The sequence below is a fragment of the Trichoplusia ni genome, chromosome 2, assembly GCF_003590095.1.
Source record: "Trichoplusia ni isolate ovarian cell line Hi5 chromosome 2, tn1, whole genome shotgun sequence".
Taxonomy (NCBI): domain Eukaryota; kingdom Metazoa; phylum Arthropoda; class Insecta; order Lepidoptera; family Noctuidae; genus Trichoplusia; species Trichoplusia ni.
In genome coordinates, this window is record NC_039479.1 from 16,014,299 (window position 1) to 16,036,456 (window position 22,158).

At 35.3% G+C, this 22,158-nt stretch overlaps 3 protein-coding genes across 5 annotated transcripts; 1 reads left to right on the plus strand and 2 right to left on the minus strand.

The window, feature by feature from the left end:
• Positions 1-290: 290 nt before the first annotated feature.
• LOC113508415 (homeobox protein CDX-2) lies at positions 291-11,914 on the minus strand. Of its 3 annotated transcripts, none has more exons than XM_026891449.1 (3): positions 11,442-11,914; positions 1,236-1,399; positions 291-746 (listed from the first exon to the last, which is right to left on the minus strand). In XM_026891449.1, exons 1-3 carry the CDS (start codon positions 11,776-11,778, stop codon positions 501-503), a joined length of 747 nt encoding a protein of 248 aa, XP_026747250.1. In that variant the 5' UTR covers positions 11,779-11,914; the 3' UTR covers positions 291-500. The 3 variants fall into 3 exon arrangements, with proteins under 3 accessions (XP_026747250.1, XP_026747251.1, XP_026747252.1); XM_026891450.1 differs by having other exon boundaries at positions 1,236-1,396; positions 11,442-11,913; XM_026891451.1 differs by having other exon boundaries at positions 1,236-1,381; positions 11,442-11,912.
• Positions 11,915-16,081: 4,167 nt separating this feature from the next.
• LOC113508414 (apoptosis inhibitor 5) lies at positions 16,082-20,064 on the plus strand. The gene is made up of 8 exons (XM_026891448.1): positions 16,082-16,312; positions 16,403-16,564; positions 16,888-17,232; positions 17,564-17,767; positions 17,980-18,171; positions 18,363-18,623; positions 18,711-18,875; positions 18,981-20,064. The coding sequence occupies exons 1-8, from the start codon at positions 16,238-16,240 to the stop codon at positions 19,272-19,274; spliced, it is 1,698 nt and encodes a 565-aa protein (XP_026747249.1). The 5' UTR covers positions 16,082-16,237; the 3' UTR covers positions 19,275-20,064.
• Positions 20,065-20,757: 693 nt separating this feature from the next.
• LOC113508417 (mediator of RNA polymerase II transcription subunit 7) lies at positions 20,758-21,957 on the minus strand. Its single transcript, XM_026891454.1, has 3 exons — positions 21,496-21,957; positions 21,149-21,417; positions 20,758-21,020 (listed from the first exon to the last, which is right to left on the minus strand). Exons 1-3 carry the CDS (start codon positions 21,682-21,684, stop codon positions 20,816-20,818), a joined length of 663 nt encoding a protein of 220 aa, XP_026747255.1. The 5' UTR covers positions 21,685-21,957; the 3' UTR covers positions 20,758-20,815.
• Positions 21,958-22,158: the final 201 nt, after the last annotated feature.

A 22,158-nucleotide genomic window follows, 5' to 3' on the forward strand; every position in this document is an offset into this window, starting at 1 on the left:
GTGACAAAATTCAATACATTACATTAAACCGTACCATTTAAAGGAAAGCTACTAAAATAGCTATAAGGCGTGAACACTTAGTTATCTAGAATTAGCACTAAAACATAATGTAAGTGGACGTTCCTGGAGGCAAGACTGTTTCACTAATGAACGACATTACGTTCGTAAAATAGGTGGTTTTATTGCTGAGAATCTCACTAGAGAAAGAGCCTTAACACCAGAAAGTTGATAAGTGCCTCTGCTTACAGCCGTTAGGTAACTAACCATGTAGTACCTTGGAGTATTTTATAGTTTTTACAATGATGTCAAAATTCGACACGCATTAGCAATATTCCCACAAGATTGCACTGAATTTATCACACATTTTTCGTAGTATACTGTGAATGCACTGCGCCCGGTCGGGGCTCTCGTCCTGAGTGCGAGGGGCGAGGGTGTTGCGGAACACCTTAGAGTCACTACGCGAAGTTGTCACTGTGGCCACAGTAGTGCTGGTGGTGAGGTCACAGCAGCGGCACGGGCGGCACGCCGGGCACCAGCGGCTCGGGCACGCCCTGCAGCACGCCCTGGTGGTAGTGGTGATGGTGCATCATGCCGTTCATCATCTGCTGGTGATGCAGCATCGTAGCGTGGTGCAGCTGCGCGTGCTGGAGCGACGCGTGATCTCCCTTCTCCTTCATTACAACTTCTTCGCGTTTTTTGACCTGTTTACGCTCCTTTGCGCGTCGGTTTTGAAACCATATTTTTACCTGAGCCAATGAAAAAGTAAAGTTAGACTTAAATTTGTACATCGCGTGAAACTATCGTCTATCCAAATGGATTTTCTTATACTAACTATAACTATTTTGATGTAATCCTATCGGTTGACCCACAGACCTATTTACGCTTACACAAAGTGTTAAAACACAGCTTACTATGAAACAAAGCCAGTAGGTAATAGCCATAAATGATTTAGCCGTTTTCCATCATAACACATTCCTAGGAATTATATTGCTGCCCATAAGTATCTTATACATAAATAAAACAATTCTTGATCGTCAGACAATCAAGAATTGTTTTAAGGAAATTATTTCAGGCAAGCCAATATACCTCTTATTTTAGGCTTCGTGTTTACTTTCGTGAATTATGCGTTTATAATAGACATTAGTCTCATTAATTCAGATGAGTAATAAGTTCTAGTCTTAACTCATTTTAAAGTCAAAATAATTTTACAATGTACTGAAAATGGATATATTTACCTGTCGCTCAGATAGCCCGAGGCTGACAGCAAGCTCTGCCTTGCGTCTGATGGTGATATACCGGCTGTAGTGGAACTCCTTCTCCAACTCCAGCCGCTGGTGATCACTGTACACAACACGGTACTTGTCCTTCGTACGCGTTTTACCTGCAACAATGTCATCTTCTATTCAATATTGTATAGTTCTTACCTCCGATTCTGATCGTTGTTTAAGATTTTTTTTAAGTTGTCAAGTTGTTCTGATATCATATGGCTAACGCAGTGCAAATGACAACCTGAAGTAAGAATAGCACCACGCTTATTATATTCTAAATATTCTCAATAATTTCATTTTGTTAGATAATGTAATAGTAAATGTAATAATGTAGAATTATGTACCTAAACGGAGGCAAAAGGGAGAGGGATTAATTATTGAGCTAAAACTATTTACTATTAATTTTGTCATGTTTCATTTACAATTTTCTTCTCTCCCAGTATTTGCTGTACTTAACTTGAATACTTAATCATAAAACTGACATAAATTTATATAAAATACTTAATAATGCTCTTCACACATTACAAAAGCTTTCCAACAATAAAACAAAACATTAAGTTTAGTACAACATGATTTGTCGATTTACTTCATGAAAAGTCCTTTATATTCTCGTTACGAGGCCCGAAACCTGCGAGGGGAGGGGGAGTAATCCCTAGGGTTCGATAAGGTAAATCCAGGCGGCGGGATCAAGGGACGCGCAGAGCTCACGGCTTAACTCGGATCCACAGGACCACACCTTGTGACCGCTCTGAGGTATACACGAACCGAGTTACCGACACCTATCTATACATGTGCTTTGTATTCGTTTATACGAATATTTATATAAATATAGGTGGCTCCACGGTGTTTGATATCTTTGGATAGTATTTTAATAGTAAACACGGCAAAAAAGGATTTCTTGAATAAGAAATTGTAAGTCTCTATTTGCTTTGTTTCTCTTTTTTCAATTTTAATTTGTTGTAGCCTTAAGTTCTATGTAATTTATAAAATGGTGTTGTCTAAAGTTTTTAAATGAAAAAAATGATAAATGTCTTATGGAAGGAAGTCGGATTTTCTTCAAAAAGGTTTAATATTTGCAAAGGTAATTTGGTAAGTTCTGAAGAATTATAGTAATAATAATTTATTACAGCATCTTTTTACTGCTGCATGTGTAGTTCTTTTAGTTGTTCCAGAATATTTATATTCTTTCAAATTGTTTACGCATACGATAACAATATTGAAACATTATTGTCTCAGTGATGATAAATGGCACTAAGGAATGGTAATCAGTCTTGTTAGGTGTAGGATTTAATGCATATTTGTTTAACAATGCAAATACTAGCTACGAAAGATAATTTACAAGTGAAATTCACAGAACATTACCTATTTGTGCGTTTGGTGTCAATGAAGTCGTGACTGTTACTTGGAGGACATACAGACACACTTTTTCTTACATTAAAGATACATTAAGACAAGATTTTACGAAATAAAAATGAGTTAGTTTGATTTTAAGCGCGAGGACAGGCGAACCATATGTAAGTATATATCGTGAACGTGAATAAGCAGTTTACAGATCTTAAAAACCCACTATCGTAGAGGATTTTCGTGATATTTGCCTTTTAATTTTACAGCACTTATGTAGACACACAGATTAGTCGTTAAATCTGTCTGTAATGGGGAATTCACTGACATTTTCGTTCTTAATGTCGAAAATGTAAATTTTGTTTACAATTTTTATCTGCACTGTAGATTTCTCAACGAGTAAAATTACCGAGATACGTATATCTATGTACATAACACTAAGACAGAGGTGAGGTGTCTGCTTGTGTATCAACTCGAAGTGTGTAAATATTCCTTATCTTGGTATTAAGAACTTCATAAATTACGTTTGTCACTCGCTACAGAATCAGTGGAGTTAGATATTCTACATAACATTAAAATGTCCTATCGTTATACGTTGCTATAATTTTGTCGACGAGTTTATGTGTCATCACCGTTTCATGAAAACCTAAATCAACAAATAACAGCATGTTTTTTAAAACACTTTGGAAGCAACACTAAGTCCTACGATTAGGATCTAATGATTTTTCCAATGGAGACGCTTACGCATTCGTCGCCATACAATTGATCGAATCATTGAACTGAATAAGTGTGAGTAGTCCTTATATGGGGTCAAAGGTACAAAGAAACGTGTATCCCTACAAAAAATGTTAAAGATAACTCTTTCCTTGAATGACAGAAATTATTACTTAAATAAATTTCCTGTTAGAGGTGCAAACAAAAGGGATGGCAGATAACCAGTAAGGCAAACAGAGATGTGTTCTATCGAGACAGCCGATGCTGCGTCTGATACGAGACGCTAACTGAACCAGCAAACTTGCGACCTCAAATAAATTCGAAGTTAGTTTATTTTTTAACGACATTACAATATTATAAGATTATAATAGCAGGCACTAACGGTAGAGACAAAACGATTGATTAAGGTGGTAAGTAAATCTTATGACACTATTCTTGTGAAATGATTGGCTTTTTTTTTTTTAATCGTTTTTACGTTAGTGGCATCCGCGCAGCTAAGAGAATATAAACGTTCAAGAGATACATATATTGCTTTTATCAGACGAAGAAAAAACATTCATTTTCGATTGTTTTTTTTTAAATTGGTTATAAGTGTTGGAAGGTAAACGGTTTCATTTTCGTTATGTTTTACTTCTTAAAAGGTGTATTTGATTAAGAATCAAATACCAATCCTCGTTGTAAGCGAGTATCTTAAGAATACATAACTAAATTGTTTCACATTATTATGAAAGATAGATTACCTACACCACAATTACAAAATTTATGATGCAACTAATAAAATAAATAGCTGTATTATCATGGTAAGAATTATCCAAAAAAATACTTAGTTGTTTGCTAGAGGCAAACAATGCGGGCGGGCGCGCCGGAGGGCGGCGGCGAAAACTGTTTAGTCAGCGGTTATCATGGACAAATAGGTGCATAGGCGCTGATAGTCCAACTGACAGATAACCATAGAGCCGGGGACCATAGACAAGGGTTGTACCGCGCCTGCGCAAGCTTCAGCCCTCCAAAAAGGTTACATACAACCGCCTTCACTCAAGACTGTCCATTTCAATAGCAAAACAGTTGAACCTTATCTATAGACGTTTTTACAACGCATTCTTTAGTTATTTACATTCGTTTTTCCCACAGTAAATCACTTCACATAACAATTACTATACATTAATCACTATTTGAGATTGTTTTAAATTATAGTACACGCAGCAATTGTAGCATTTACAATATAGGTATTATGATAACAACGCGACGATGATTTACGTGAAGATAAACTTGTATCGCGCAACCAAAATGTTGTGGAGCACCTAATGCGAAAATAATTGTGTTGCGTAGATTTTTCCTCTTTTGTTACATACTCAAAATAGATAAGACGCTTAGATTTCACATGCCCTCTATTGATTCTCTCTGTTTTTTTTTTAATAAATGAAAACAGTTTTCATTAACTTCAACCAATATAAATAAGTAGATTATACCAGAAAAAGACAACAAATATGATTATATCTACAGGTAAAATATTCATCAAATTTTAAACTACAATGAAAACCTTTATTATCTATCTCAAAATTATAATATGTAGATACGATTATTGATAAATAAAAGATTACACGTGTATAAATTATCGCCGACCGCGGATTGCTTGTCGAACATGTACTACGGTTAATTGTGAAAGGAAAACGATTAATCGGGAGTTATCAGCGTCGAACGGCTTTGTCGGCCTGCCGAAATCCCGCTTTCAGTTAACGCGCGATTATCGCGACTCGGACCGATAGCGGTGTCTTTGAACATGTTGACTCAATCGCTTGTCATATCGCGGTTACCTTCTTGTAAGCGCCTGTAATGCGTTTTTGATGGACGAGGGCGCGGCCACTATCGTCTATCACGCCGATAAATACTGCGAAATGAAATATTTTGACGTTTCTGACGATGTGCTTCTGACGCGGCTTATGGCTCTCAGATCTGATTTCCAAGATTTGTGTTGATTTTCGAATGTACTCACGTATTATGTTATCAATATCGGCGTTTTAACTGGAGTATATAAAGCGAGGGTGAATTAGAACCGTCCCTTCGTACGGTTGTCGTCCCGAGGGAGGAGCTGGTGTTTTTCAGGCAGGGTCGGGGAGGGCGGGCCATAAAGTGGCTGAAACTAACTTTATATCCTGTTTTACTTCCACTTAGGGCCCGCTCCTGCGGCCGACGGCGGCGAAAGCAAATTATCTGTAGCTTGTCTTTTCTCTCTTATTTGCAAGTGTAAACGACTATTTTAATATCGAAATTAGTTCATAATGTTTTATTTTGGAGGCCTAAATCGAATAATTTGCCAAGTCACTATACCTAAATAAATTAAGAATCAGGAGGAAATAAGCATAAAGAAAAAATCTGCCTTGAAAATAATACGCATGAAATGCATGTTTTCACGTCTTAAACTACCTACTTACTCACTTACTATAACTTAAATAAGTATATTTGTATTAACGACATCACTTTCATAATAATTAACGAAGAATCTTAATTTCTTCCAGGCTCTCTTTATTATTTAGATCCAAATTACTTTTCACCTATTTAGCGTACTTAAACAGACATTTATAAATAGATTAGGTAGACCGCTTATTACTCACTATGCTTCTATATCCGCACAGCAACTAGTAACTACCAGAGCTCCCAATAGTCTTGAACGGTATTTTTTTTTATTTTACTTACATTCAGTAGATTTTAAGACTTCAATGGCGTACTGAATGCAATAAGGAGTTGTATTCAAAACATGATTGCAGAAACAAAAAAAGACTCTTGAACTAATTGATTATCCAGTTGACATCTGCGGGACCGCCCATGGTAACATGACAAAAAAGAAAGGCATCAATAATTTCACTCTAAACTAAACGCCAACGATAACAATCGTGTACGCCTACTGTCAGCTCCCAGTTTTTTTGCAAGCTCCCTGATGCGCGAACACCACATAAACAAGAGAGAGCCTTCAACACCGCATCAAATCATTTCAAAATCCATTCATGTTTTGTACCCCGACAGCCATTTGTCAGTCCCGATATATTTATCTCAGCGAGCGTGAAATGTCGACAGTAATCTCCCGCCGAGAGTTGGGATTGGTGAATGTAGACAAATAGAGATTTATTTCGACGAATGTCCCCAAGTTTGTGCAAACACGACTGGAAAATAAATAGAGTCAGACGGTTTTGTACACAGAAAGCCGGTCGGGACTGTGGACACAACCACAATACACACATGTATTACATGTGTAAACTTGACATTGTATTGATGTAACGTAACAGTATGTACAACCATTACCGAACTATTAATTGTTTACAACGCTTTTAAGTAACACTTGCTCTTGCTCAGCAATTGAGTGAAATTCTTTATTTCCGCAATAAAGTCTGTTGTGTCTGGCATGAGTATGGCCGCCTTCACTTTCTTTTTGCTTAGTATGTCAATGCGTGAGTAATTGAGACGTTTTGCTAGATGTTTGAATATTTAAAATTCGAACAGAACGTCAGTGGGTTTCTGCAGTGGGTTGGCAATAGGGATACAATATCAAATTGCGGTAGAGCGGTCGCGAGGAGCAAGTTGGCAAAGATTTAACTTGTTCAGTTGGGTCCCGGGGGCGCCGTTGGCGGTGATTGTCGCCGGGAGCGGGCAGCCCGCGCCGCTGCGGCCCGGATTAATTGCTTGCTCCGTGCACCCGCTCCCAGGACACGCGTTAACACACACCCATTTCATTAAACGCAAAATAACACATCTAATTTTATGCTCAGTGATAATTGCGACGACTTGACAAAATTACTCGGCTGGGTAGGGCGACGTGGACTAAACATTTTTGTTGTTTGCCATTGTTACAGCGCAGTAAAAATTAATATAGCTCTTGATTTTTATAGAATGGGAAACCTAACCTAATACGATTATAAATTTGGGCCTACGGGCTTCATTTAAAAAAGAGACGGTACGGAATAAAAGGTCCATAGCGCGAAGTGGTATTTTTATAGGGATAGGGTACTTGAATTTAAAGCCAAATTACTAATGCTTATTGCTTTCATTCAAGATTGACCCATTTAAGAATCTAATCATTCACTATTTAAAAAAACAAACATTGTTTCATATTATCTACAATAGATAATGGTAAGACTGAAGTTAAGTCACGTAGGAACTTCGTTTTGTTTTTAACAGAACACGCCTAAAATCAACAGTATTCTTATCTAATTATAATTAAAACTTATTAATTTTTATGGAGTGTTCTAATATGTTGAAATATTATTGTGTTATGTCATGTTGAGGCATTCATCTCCGCCTACTTGCCAACAATGCCAACCCACACTGATGTAACAATTATTACATTACGTTATGATGTTTATTTTCGTTTAGTCTCCGAGTAGTATAGACCGAAACCACCTTAGGGTTTTAACACACTTTCCTTCGTGTAGAGTTCATATTCGCCATTTTTTAAAACTTATGGTAAATATCTCAGATATTAAAATTATGCATATGCTACTTACGTCACGGATGCGAGTTTTTTTCTTTATAAATTAAATCTTTAAGTTATTAGATTTAATTTAATAACTTCCAATAGCAAAATAAAAAAACAAATTTACTGAGCTAATATATATGCATAAAGACCATTTCAATACCGACAGGGCCCCAATTCTGCTATTTACAATGGCCGAGAAATGACTGGCAATTGGATTAAATTCGCACTATTCGAATTATTTTGAGCATTTTTTAGCATCAAATAGCAGAATCGGGGCTCTGGGCTGTACTCTTTCAGACATCATGACCGAATTGTTTTAAAATTAAACTGTAATTCCGCGGAACTTTCAAGGCATTTAAATTGCAGTGTACCTTCTACAATTGATTTTTGTTTTATAGAAATAGCCAGAAGAATTAAAAATGCCTATCTGTCTACCTACGACTACTATGATGACGGTAAAATTTATCAAGACATGACATTTAAATAATAAACAATGGGACTTTATGGGACAAACACTTTTTGATCTCAAATCTACTGACCATGATTCTACTTCCTTATACTTACAACGAATAACAATTATAGGTGTTAATCAGGGCCGATACTGCTTTTTTACAATGGCCGATGAATGAATGACAATTGGATTCAATTTAAAATTATTCCTATTCTTCAGCATTATGCTAACACAATAATTGAAAATTCATTGTATTGACCTTGAGTGTGCCGTCCCATATCAATTATTGTGTAGAAAAATGATTAAAAGTGACGTTTTGAGCCAATTTTCATTCGTTCATCGGCCATTGTAAAAAACAGAATTGGGGCCCAGTTAAGTTGCAACTGGACGTCATTAATTGCGTCGTGAGACGTCTTATGGTATGGTATCACTCAGTGATCCTTCGACCGTTGTGACTTTCCTTGATAATTGATTAGGTATGTTCAACGAAACAAGTTTTTCTTCAGAATTTGCACTTTATCTTTTAAAATATAAAAATCCTTTATTATATTAAAAGTGTTTTATGATTATTACCCGTCAACATGTTTTTATTTGGTACGTTTGACATTTACTGTTTCAATGACCGCATCTTATTTTGTCATTCAGATGACTGGTTCATTTAACAGTTTGTATTTCAAAACACTTGATCGTTTTCCATAATCCGATATATGATTAATTATGTATTTTGTGTTATTAGTGACAATGCAAATTGCATTTCCAAGGCTTGTTTATTGAAAGTTCTTCAATGGCTCTATCCATGATTTGAACTTCGGAAGTAGGAAGATTTAATAATTTATTGAAAAATCCTGGTCTTCAACACATTCAATTAATGTTTTTTTTTTTGGTCTTGACTGAATAAAATGAAGAGTTATTAATGTGTATAGTATTAAGACGCTATTTTACGACTTTATTATTTTATGAGCAACTTAAACAAGTAAATTTGTCGTTATTCCTTGATCTAATTTTATAACGTACCGTATCAAAATATTGTTAAATAAATAGAAAATTAAAAACAAGATGAAGACGGTAAATTTAGTGGCGTGTGTCACTGCAACCCCAAAATGAAAATGGTTAATATCAGTGAAAATTTAAGATTTTCGACAACATTCCTTTTCCGGAGGTTACTACCTACTTAAATTCCAATATAAGTGAATACCTATGTACCGATTTCAATCCCCAGATTATTAATATATTGTGTTACTAGCATAATTAATAATTATTTATCAATCTAGTATCTACTTCTAAAATAAGTTTCAGTCCATAAAGGAAATGTAACCGAGCCGTGTCGAATTAGGGGTAGGTACCAAGGAAAATAGGAAGTACTTAAGTAATACAGTAAGATATAACTTTATATGATGTGCAGAAATGTAACACTTTCTGATTTAAAGAAAAAGTATATTATCTAGAATCCTATGTTCCTAATTCTTACAGGTTATATCTAGGTTTGTTTCTATAGAAGAAGATCTAGTAGATTCTACGCCAGAAATTCCCACACACACAAATATTGTAAAAGACAAAGAACATTAACACTTTTAGTTCAATTGTTTACCCATAAAGTTGCTCGAAATTCCAAGAAAAACCTTTAAATATATTCAGGTGGTCTAAAACTAAACATTTAGAATAGAGTTAGCCCACATTATCTACCTAATAGTACCGTCAACAAACAATGTAATTTACATCTCTGTCGGCCATTTAAATGGTAAACTTTTTATGGTTATTGGTCGTTTAGCCATGATGAAAGAAATGCCGGCAAATACGCGGCAAGATGGACAGTGACGGTTAAATCTCAATTATTGTACCTAAGTGGATTACAGTCATTACAAAACAATGAAACGGGCTCCTTATAAACAGGACTATCATTTTTGTAAATACGTCTGCCTAGGTAGTTAATTGCCTAGTTTGATATGAATATTCCTGTTTTTAATTAGGTAGGTAAATGTAAAAAGTTTATAGTTACCTACTGAAGTAAAAAATGACTTTCTGTTTATTGTTTTTGTTTGTTGATAAAAAGGTTTTAAATTAATAAATGCTAGGTAGGTAATCAACATATGTAGGTAGACGACTTTGAACATTTTTAAGTATAAACTGCTATTCAATTTTATCCGACGGGTTTTGTTATTGATGTAACACGTTAGTTATACTGAACAAGTACAACAAAAACAAATTGTATTAGTTATTTACCTAATTGTTAACAAATATTGGTAAACAAAAATACCGCTTTAAAAAAAAGAAGAGATCTTTATTAATTTCCAAGCTTTTTTTAACTTGTTTTTAAATGCTAACGCATTAGGTTGATCAACAATATTGTTCTTCTATTTGTATGTGACTCGGCTCTTGGTAACCTAAGCAGTACTTTGTAACTTAACGTAGTAAGTACCTAGGTACTTGGTACCTATGTAAGTTCATGCATTAAATTTTATCGATCTATAAAATTCTCTTCAACTGCATGTTGTTGAAAATGATTTTGATTGACCAAGGTTTCTAGGACATCAACCTTCTTTAGCTGGAATAAGTATTTAATTCCGTTCTTTATATGATTAATATGACTCGGATTACCGCGATTATGAGTAACTGGTATTAGAACAATATCAATAATATGCCTCAATTTATAATCTGCATAATTTATAATCAGTTTTACAATGTGTAAATAAAGTATTACTTGATACATTTATGATTGTTACATTACTTCATCTGCATATTATGTTGTTTCATGTTATATTGTAATCTATCCCTAATAAAACTACGGACCTGTATGCAACTTGGAATATATCTAGGTTAGGTCAGTACCTATGGTTGAATCTAAATCAATAAGTACGTATCCTAATCTGAATTAAAACTTAAAACAAGTTGTGAGTGATGACGGTAAACAAGCATCATTCCGAGAATGAAAAAAATTGACTTCAAAATAGACTCCAAGATGGGTTTTGTAAGACGAATAGGTCACGGGACGACCCCTCTGCGTTTTGGATACAAAGCAATAAAAAGTCATTCATCGCTCACATTGGCGTCAGAGGAATATAGTTTTATAGTGGGTATTTCAACACAAATGTTTGTAGTTTTCATAATAAGCCGGTAGATGCCAAAACAATTGTGTCAATAAAGACTAGGACTTTCTCCTCTGTAGCATTTATATGATTAGATATTCAAAAAAGATAAAAACCTGGATTGGGCTGTGTCTGGTAGTTAGGTTTCTTCATCCACTCGTAAGGGGAGCGCGGCGGGGCCGGCGGCTGCGCGGGCCGCGAGCCCGGCGAACCCTCGCTGGGGCTGGCCAGGTCCCCGCGCGCTGGCGACGGCATGTCCGCTATCTCCCGCTCGCCCGGCTCCCGCTTAGGGAAGTGGTGAGCCTCCGGTGCCCACTCGCCACCCGCCGGCGCACCGTTCCACGCACACCACTGCTGTTCCTCAAAGTTTTGGTGCTGCCAGCCATACCAGCCGCTGCCGTATTGCCCGCCCTTGCCTTGGTACATGGCGAGCGGATTAACGTAATTCACCATGCTTCGATCACCGTCCGAGCATCGCACATACACTCGCTGTCACAACACCACCGCTCTGTTTACAGGTGACACGAGACGAGATACACCACACGCGGCGTAGCGGACGCGACTGAGCGGAACTAGTGCGGTAAACGAGCGCGGCGGAGTACAAAACGGGAGGGACGATGTCGGCGCTGGTGGGCGGAGCTCGGCTCGTCCTATGAGAGCGGGCGGCGCGGCCCTCGCCGATACCGCCGCCCTCCGCCCGCCACCCGCGTCCTCCGCACTTCGGCCGTGCGTCGGTCAGCCGCCGCCCGCGCCGCCGCGTTATCGTCTGTTCGTGCATTTGCATTAAATTACTTTGCCTAATTAAAATGACTTCCAAGGCAGAGGTAGGTGCAATATCGTAGCTATTATATTCGTTACTGTAAATACTTCACTATCTATTGCAACAAATAATGATTTTATCAGTAAGTATATATCTACTTTTCCCTTATGAGGGATATTTTAAGACGCTTGTGGATCGTCTAATGCCGTCCTATTTACTTATTTTGGTGTTGCTAAAAAGTCTAACTCATTACTTTCATTGAAAACCTTAAACTTATGTTTGGATCATAGCTATACATATTAATTTGGATGTAGGAATCCACGCACTTATCATAATTTGTTCGAAGAAAACTGTTAAACAAGAAACAGACTTGAATTAATTCTCATTATAGGGGAAAAAGGAAAAAGAATCACAAGAGCTTTTTTCAATATTGCAAAAGCTACCTAATATCGTAGGTCAGAGTGTTCTTGACAGCAAACATATTTCGTCACTCCTACTCCTTACACAATTATTTAGTTTTCGTCATTGGCATTATTCTGTTTTTTTTTTATTGAAAAACATTTAGGTACCTACTTTTAAATACCTACTTACGTTTATTTAAATAATTTTATAACCTTCATGTTTATTTGATTTTATCGTTTATAAGCAGTTTCCTACTTTAGTCTCGTAAAAATCTTTTTTATTCGTGTTAAGCGCTTTAGAAACCTATTAGATACTAAATGTAAGTATAAAGGTGATGAGTTTGTTTGTTTGAACGCGCTAATCTCAGGAACAGCTGGCAGGATTTGATAAATTATTTCAGTGTTAGATGGTCCTTTTATTGAGGAAAGCTGCAGGATATCAGGAGTAGATGATCAATAGAAGCCGAGTGGCAATGAGAAATGTTACAAAAACGGGGAGAATCACTTTACTGTGTGCGCTGCTTACAGAATTGTTCCACTTACATGAAAATATTATAAAGTCCGCTATGGCATTATGTCAATATTTTACCCACTATCACGATTTTATTGGACGGGAATGTTTTGTTGTTGTAAAACAACACTTATGCTCCAAAGGGTTTTTTTTAATAAACTAGGTTGTTGCTTTAATCCTTATTGTTCAAACAAAAGCGTTTAGAATTAATATTAAACAAAGTAGACTTATTATATTTTCAGGGAATATCTTAGCAAATATCACTGCTTTAACTTTTTGCCTCTTAGACATATTATAATCTATAAAATAGATAAGTTAGGTACATTTGTTAAAAAGATTAATGGAAAAAAATATATTCAAAAATATTGGTGGGTATTATTGCTCTTTTATTACAAACACAATTATACTTCAGTATTAGCAAAGTTTAAGCTTACTTCATTGCTGTTACTTCCTAATTTCAAAATGCGACAAGCACTGTGAGGGAGTTTAAAAAAGTATCGTCAAAGTGAGTCATGGTTTAATTTTGTTGATTGTTCAAAAGTCAAAGGGTAGATGGTACCTACCTAGTTTAATCTGTAGCTACAATAAATGAAATAATTATACTCATATGTATAATGGTAGTTTTTGTTTGTATATCTACTATAAAAAAATCAAATACTACGAATAGTACCTAGGTATCTAATCTCTCCCATTATTTCTTGATCTCTTGCCAGACTGAAGCTATCTATCCCTGTTTTCCCCGTCATGGTATCGCGGCGCATGTGTACACCTCTATAATTATGGCATTATGAATAGTTAAATAGTACCTACTTAGATAATAAGTACCACGGTAGGTGTAGTAAAACTTCGAACTTCGTATTTACGCTACGCTGAGAGAGACTAAATATTTGATGAGCACACATAATGTTTGGATAATTAGGGAATCGAACCTGGTTTACCATTAAGGTCCTCTTAGACCGTACCTACGCAAGCTATCAATACAAAACATAAAGCCTCTTTAGTTCTTCTTGTTACCTATGTATAATTGATGTATAATGTCTGAATTTAAACTGCGAGCAAGACTGTCGGGACTTAAAAACATACTTCCTTAACAAGATACTTACATCAACTTACATGTGTAACTCAGCCTTATGATATTTTTGTTCATATTTTATAGCAGACTAGCTGTTGCCCGCGACTTCGTCCACGTGGTTAGAAGATATAAGTTATGATTTATACCTGCCCTGTTTTTTCCACATTTTCCGTTGTACCTTCGCTCCTATTAGCCGCAGCGTGATGGTTTATAGCCTAAAACCTTCCTCGATGAATGATCTATTGAACACAAAAATATTTTTTTAATTTGAACCAGTAATTCCTGAGATTAGCGCGTTCAAACAAACCAACAAACAAACTCTTCAGCTTTATATATTAGTATAGATATAGATTAACTTTCTTACTATTACTTACTCTCTTAATACTAATCTGCTGTTTGTATAGTTAGTTAATCAACAAAAACATGTCATGGTCTATTGTTAATTAATTTCTTTTCCATCCATAGTATTCAGGTGCTAGGGTAACCTACCCTAATAAAAAGTAGAAATTCTTAGAAAATATATCTATTCAACATACCTACTAGTTAAGCTTACCTACGTACATAAAAGGCTTGTTGCTTTTATGTACTAAATTAGGTACCTACGCGTTATTTATTTCTTAGATAAGTATATTGTTTTTGATATTCGGAAAATCCTTTAACTTCAAAGAACAAAAGCGCCGACGAAACAAGAAATTGCATTTTTTATGGCTGAATTGTAAGGATTAAAGTTCGAAATCGGCTCGCATTCATACATGGCAAGGTATACAGGTAAAGATGTAAAGAGGTGCGTGACTATGTAAATAAACATTGATAGTTTCTGTGAAGTCCAGAAAGCTTAAAAAAAACAGATACCTACTAGTCTGGTTCTGTTTTTTATTAGGCTCTGAAACGGTTCTGGAAAGAAAACTATGATCCGATTTTATCTTAGTCGTCAGTTGTCGGTCGAGCGTATTTCCAAGTCGTTGTTACCACTTATTCAGACTGTTTTTTAGCTACTTAGACTGCAATCGTTAAACTGCAAGCTATACTGTGGCTGTTACTAACATTTGTCTGTAGAAAACTTTCAAAATTTTTGACGGTAGAAAACGAGAAACATAATTATAATTAGACTGCACATAATTATAGGCAAGTGATTGGGGTTACTACGCAAAGTCCACTGATGCAAAGCCAGCAACGCGGCTGGCGTCGATCCCGGCGTTAGATAAGCATTTGTGTGAAGACCGCGACGCAATGTTAAAATTCCTCAATGTTTATTTTTAAAGATGTACACAGTTTTCTCACTTAAGTAGCGGATCAATAAAACGACCAACCAATAATAACAATTTTAATAGGTCACAAATTTCAAATGTAAATTATACTTTATAATGCGTGATATTTGAAGAAGATTTTTTTTTGCCGTTGTATGATATATTATCGAGTTTAAAACAGGAATAATGTATGAAAATGATAATGGTCGAAATATATTAATACAATTTGACAGAATTACAAGCAAAACAGGTAGGTATATTAGGGGAACTGTTTGATGAAAAGCCATAGTGATGTTGTACTTTTTTATTGCCAACTTTTTCAATAAAATATTAAAATTACGTTCCAACTCAAATAATATATTATATATATATAGTTAAATAATATATATAGAACACCAGGCGAACGAAAAACAAGGACTATGTCGTAAGACAAGTGAACCAAAAACAAACGACAATATTATAGCGTCGTCATAACTTAAAATTAGGTTCTTGTCAAAAATGTTTTGAAATATTTTATTTTGAATCAAAGGCAAAATGTTTCAGAGCAAAATTAAAATTCATATATTATTTCCTTGAATCAGCGGCGCACTTTCGTCAAGTTTGACAACCTGTCAACTAAAGGCAGACAGATAATAAACTCATGTTCATGGCTTAGTTCATGGAGTGTTCTCCAAGCCAAAGACAATTTTTATATTTTCTTATTTTACGGGCAACTCAGAATTGTAACTGGCAACCAGCAAACGGCGCTTCTATGATATTGTTTATGGTCATTAAATGCCAATTTTTCTAATGGTGTGGTAATTGTGCGGTTGTGGTGTATAAGTCTTCGATTCTCGAGTCATTTGTAATTTAATTGAGTGAAATATTTATTGCGTACAGTTATTGTTTTAATAATCAAGCCTGGTTTAATAAGAATACAGGATGTCTGCAGATAACATTGAAAAATTGTACCAAAATTATGGTATTTTAGCCGACGCCAAAGATGACATATCTAAGGTAACCTATTTTTTAAGCTTTATTTTTACAATATTAATCCATTACTTAACTTATATTCTTAATTCCACCCACGTGTTATTTTATTTTCAGCATGAAAAGGAATACCTAGAAATATTAGCCGCTGTGAAAGGATCTGACAAAGAAAAGCGCCTGGCGTCACAGTTTATTGCGAAATTTTTCAACAGTTTTCCAACGTTGGCAGATCAAGCCATTGAAGCCCAGTTCGATTTGTGCGAGGATGATGATGTTGCCGTAAGTACATATCCTCAGTCTTAATAAATAGAAACACAGGTTCCTTCCTGCATCTCTTTTTTTGTTGATTTATCTATCAGTTTGCTTTCGACTCGCAATGATGAGGTCATGCAGTCGTGTTTTCTTGCATGACTACTAATATTATCAATCAACACAAATTCTTAAAATCTTTCAATCAATATTATAGAGATGACTGTGACTTTGATTGCATTAGCATCACTGTCTTATATTACCAGAATCAACAAGTATAAAATTTACATTGTTTAATAAGAAATAAACCATGATTTTTACCAATTTTAACATATTCTGTATATTTTTTTTAGATCCGCAAACAAGCTATCAAAGATTTACCAACTCTTTGCAAAGATCACAAGGAGCACACTCAACGGATTGCTGACATTCTCGCCCAACTATTGCAATCAGAGGACACTACTGAAATCAATGTGGTTTCAAACTCATTACTGGCTATCCTAAAGATTGACCCCAAAGGTGCACTGACTGGCATGTTTTCACAAATACATCAAAACACAGACAGTGAAGTTACTAATGAGATTGTACGGGAGAGATGCATTAAGTTTATAGCTACTAAAGTAAAGCAACTAGGCAGAGAAGTCATCAACAAAGAAGCTGAAGAATTGATTATAGCTGAATGCAAAAAGCTTTTGGAGGTGTGATAAAATAATCAATCTATTAAATTGTGATCACTGTTCAAATTCTTACTCTATGATAAATGGTCTGGGTGTGGGAAGTATATAGGATAGTATTACTCAAATAATCAATGTGTCATGATTTTTGTGTATTATTTACATAATCAATTAATGAAATTTTATATTGGAACATATAAAACTCAAAAATATGAAAAAAATAATCTCTCTTATTATATCTTTCCATCCTCAATTAAAATTAAGCTTAAACTAATTTCAAACCTCAATAATGTAAAGCAAATATAGATTGGAAGCTTTTCCTTCTTTACAATAATTATTTTCCTTTATTACTCAGATCCAAGATGTTGTGGCAGAGGAATTGGAGCACATAATGGATTTGTTGACATGGTCTAAGTTAGGGAAGACTCCAGCAGGAAAGAAGGAACTTGTTCAGATATTAGCTGCATTAGCTTTCACTCCAGATGACTGGCACCCAGAGGATCCTGAGTATGTGGACCGTGTTGTTCAGTGTTCTCAGCATGCATTGCCACTGTTTTCTGTAAGTGATCTTTTACAACTTGTCATAAGTCATGATATAATTGTCATTTTAATGAAAAAAAAAATGTATTTGTACTTGCTTCTGTAACACAACAAATATTCTAATTTAAAACAACTATTCAAAGCTAATTTGTAGCATTCCAAATTATTTTCGAGTAAAATCTAGTGAATATAAAACAGCAACTGTATAAACATATTTTTTTACCTTGACAGGCTCAAGTGGACTCAACTCAGTTTGTTAACTTCTTCTGTGATCATGTGCTCAATGGATGGGACAGTGTGACTACTACAGAGGGAACAGATTCAAAGCTTGAACTGCTGAAGTTATTTGCTGAGCTTACAGAACATTGTGGAGAACTTGAAAATGCTCAGCAAAAAATTGATTCAGTCTACCAACTGTTAATGGTGAGTGCAACACAAGTAACATTTATGTTACTTTAAACCTTTCATACAGTATCTAGAAGATGATGTTTCTTACTTTAAATTTTAATTATTTTGTTTGGAGTTTATTTGTCAACTATTACTAGCTTATTGTAAGTACTTTTAGAGGTACATTGATTCAAGACTGAGATTTTATTTTTTAAATTATTTCACAGAAATACTTACCAGAAGCACCACTTGAGAGTGAGGAAAATGCAGGTGAAAAGACAGAAGAAAAGCCTGAAGAATCTAAGACGACGCCATCTCTTCAATTTTCCCATGTTGAGTGTGCACTATTTGGTTTACACTCATTGTGCCGCAAAGCGCCCGACGCCTTGGGAGCAGATGCCACAAAACTTAAGGCTTTACGCTTGCGCCTTCAGTATACCGCAAGACTCACGCAGGGTTACATTAAAAAGCTTAAGGAAGTGACACAGGTATGTAAATAATAACAAAATTGTTAATGGTAGCAATGTTAAATTCTTTTATCTTCACTGTTATAACCCATATTTTGTAATTTATAGAGCCAAAAAGGTGAAGATGCTAATTCAGAAGAAAACAAGTTGAAAATAGCAGCTTTGAAAACAACTTCTAACATCAACACTCTGATCAGAGACTTGTTCCGGACTCCACCAAGTTTCAAGAGTAAAGTTCAACTATCATTCCAGTCTAAGAAAACTGAAAAAGAGGTAATTTACTTTAAATATACTGTTATTCAGAATATCACTGATTTTTGTAACTGCTTGTGTACCTATTGTTCAAGTATTTATACTTTTTATTTTATTTTATTTTAGGAAAAACTAACACCCAATTCTGATGAAACAAAACAATCACCACCAGCACAAAAAAGACATCGCCCAATAACATTTGACAATGAAAATGAAAAGGAATCTCCTGAAAAGCGCTCACGAAGTGGCGACAGGAATTTAAAAATGTACACCCCACCATCTGGCAAATACAGCTCAAGATTAAATAACAATGGAAGGTTCTCTGGGAATAATACTGGGGGGAGGGGCGGACGAGGGGGTTATGGTAGAAGGGACTTCAGAAACAATGGGGCGCCATTCAGAAGGCGCAATAACTATTAGAACTCGTTCAATTAGAAGAAACTTTCCATATGACAAACATTTTACTATGAAATAATCATAGTAAGATATATTTTCTCTAGCTCAGGGGGCAACAATGACACAAAACATCAACTATTTTATATAAAACGTCTCGAGATTTCTTGCAGCTAGAGGTGTTCTTGATCGTTTCCAACGGTTATTTATTGTTGTTTAGGTTGCCGTCAACATCCACAGAGTTTGAAGCAATTTTTATAATTACAGATATTTGAGACAATTATTTTGGCAGTATAGTAGTTTAGTTGTGTTGTAGGTGATTTCTTGATATAATTCGACTAATCGGTCAGCTGTATTTATTCGCATAGAAGACATCACAGCAGAGGGCAGATTCTTTTCTAGTAGATCCCTTTATATAAAGTTCCAGTAGTACATAAGCATGGTAAGTAACGTGGTTTCAAATTACAATTTAAGTTAGCAGTCATGATGGACTGGTTTAGCATTTTGACATTTTAGGTAAGTATTTCAAATACATAGTTATAGTGTATGGACATTTATTTAGCAGGTCTCTCATCTTAAGCTTGGTCTGCGGCTGGTTGCAACTTGCAGCGTAAGTATATTACAAAGTATTTAAGATACTTTTGTTTTTAGCTATCCATGAGTTACAGAGGCAGTCAGTTTTCAGGAAGGATGTACTGGACTTTCTTTCAGATTTTCATTAAACTTATAGATGGCAAAGAAGACATATACACTGTTTTTTTAATTACAGAATGAATACTTTTGGAATTCCACTGCAGGAATAAAGAGTTTATTAAAAGGTTTTTGTATTATTTTGACCCCATTTGCCTAACCAATTTACCTGTAACAATAATTATATCCTACAAAGGTTGTTGCTTTATTAAGACTGGTTTGGATAAGTGTCTAGTGTGTTGAGGCAGGTTTTCGTTCACGGATACAAGCTTTATCTCGCATGATTCGGTCAAGTCCGTTGTACAGGTGTGAATGATGGAGGCGAGATGAGAGGTCACGAAAATCGAAAGAGATACTGTTTTAAGTTTTTTTTTTGTCATGTGTCTTAACATTGCCAGCTGAAGAGCTGTGTAAGAAGCATTGACTTGCAACAATTGATATTTTTTTAGACATGAAAAAGGTTTAATCAAATATAACAATAAATTTTTAAACAAAATAAAAGTCGAAAGTAAAGCAACAGTAGGTGTGGCAAATGCTCAGCTTTGTCTTGCCAATTAAAAGGGTGGGAAGGATCTGGGTACTTGCATAATGTTCGTGCCAGTGCATACAGTATGTTGGGTATATTTATATCTATGCACAGTCTAGTAGAGGTCCATGGCCAGGTAGTGGCATGCCTAGCACTGCACCTGGTATTGACCTCACAACTATAATTCACAGACCATATTTACTTAACTTTTTGCACTGACCACTGCTTGGGAACCAACAATTTTTAATAGTAGTATATAGTTCAACATGAATTTTCAACTAAAAATAAATTGAATTGGAAGTAAAAATGAATGTAATTTAATCTTATATCTAGCAAAACTATTACATTATCTTCATCTCATATTATCAACAACATTACACATGATGCGGTCCAGTTCATAACAAGGGTCTTGGTTTGAGATATCATTGGAACTGCAATCCATGTGATCTAGTATTTCCACAGGCACTTTGAAGTTGGACTCCATTTCATTCTGATCTGGTAAGCTTTGAAGAGCACTTTGCAATATATCCTGAACTTTATCCAAGTGTTTTTTAAATCTGAAAATACAATGTTTTAATAGTAATCATTCATAATCAAACCTAATTCTGAAATGAGTATAAAATTATATTTTAAAACTCAGTAGGTACTCAAAAGAATATTATAGTTAAAAGAAGCATTTGTATACCTTGTGGCAGTTTCAACACGTTGACGTTTTTGCAATTCCATCATTACTCTTAATGTTTCTCTGGCTTGGTGAGGTCTGAATTCATTCAGTAAATGATGAATATGAATGAACAATAAACTGAGATCTTCAACTTTTTCTGCTCTTTTAGGAGAATCAGGACAGTGGACCAGTAGATCTAATAAATCTAGGAAATTTACTAGTAAGGAGTGATTAAGTTTCTTCAATTCTCGCCGTCTCTCAAAGTGCATCGGGTATAGTCTTCGAAAACCCTAGAATATGACGAAATACAGTTATGTTATGGAAAAAATTATAGCTTTATAGCAACATATTAAGATTTATGTACAAACCTGACTCTCCAGTGAGCGTATAATTGTATCGTCTGCATTAAATGTGTGCCCAAACATTGAATAGGAGTCATGGATTGGTCGCGGTGGTAATGGTGCTCTATTTCTTCGAACATTTTCATCAGTGTAAAAATTTATATACTGCATGGGAGGCAATGGTAACGAACTAACTTGAGCTGTCTCGGAAGACATGGTTACTTTAGTGAATCTACCTGATCAAGCAAATAAGGGATAAAAGGATTCTTATATTATATTTATATGCTTGACGTTTTGGTTCTCGTTGGCTTCGAGTAAAACAACTCAAATCCGTGTACCAAGAACTCACTAGTAAGCATCTAATTATTTGTAAGTAGCAAAACAGTACACTACATACTAATCGGTAAAAGTTGGAATCAGTTGAACACTTGTTCCTGTTTTGTGTGAATTATTAAGGGCAGGATGATAGAACAACAAAATATATGGAAATTTGACAATAAGTCAAGAAATTGTCATTTTCATGCTGCCATTGTTGCCAAGGTTAATAATTTGGAAATTGAATTTTCGTTAAATAACTGCGCTTTTAGAATACAACTAACAGTATCGACTAAAAGGTATTTACAATAGGAGTACTTACAGACGAAGCCTTAAAAGAACAATAATCATTTCGTTAATGTTATTGTTTTAATT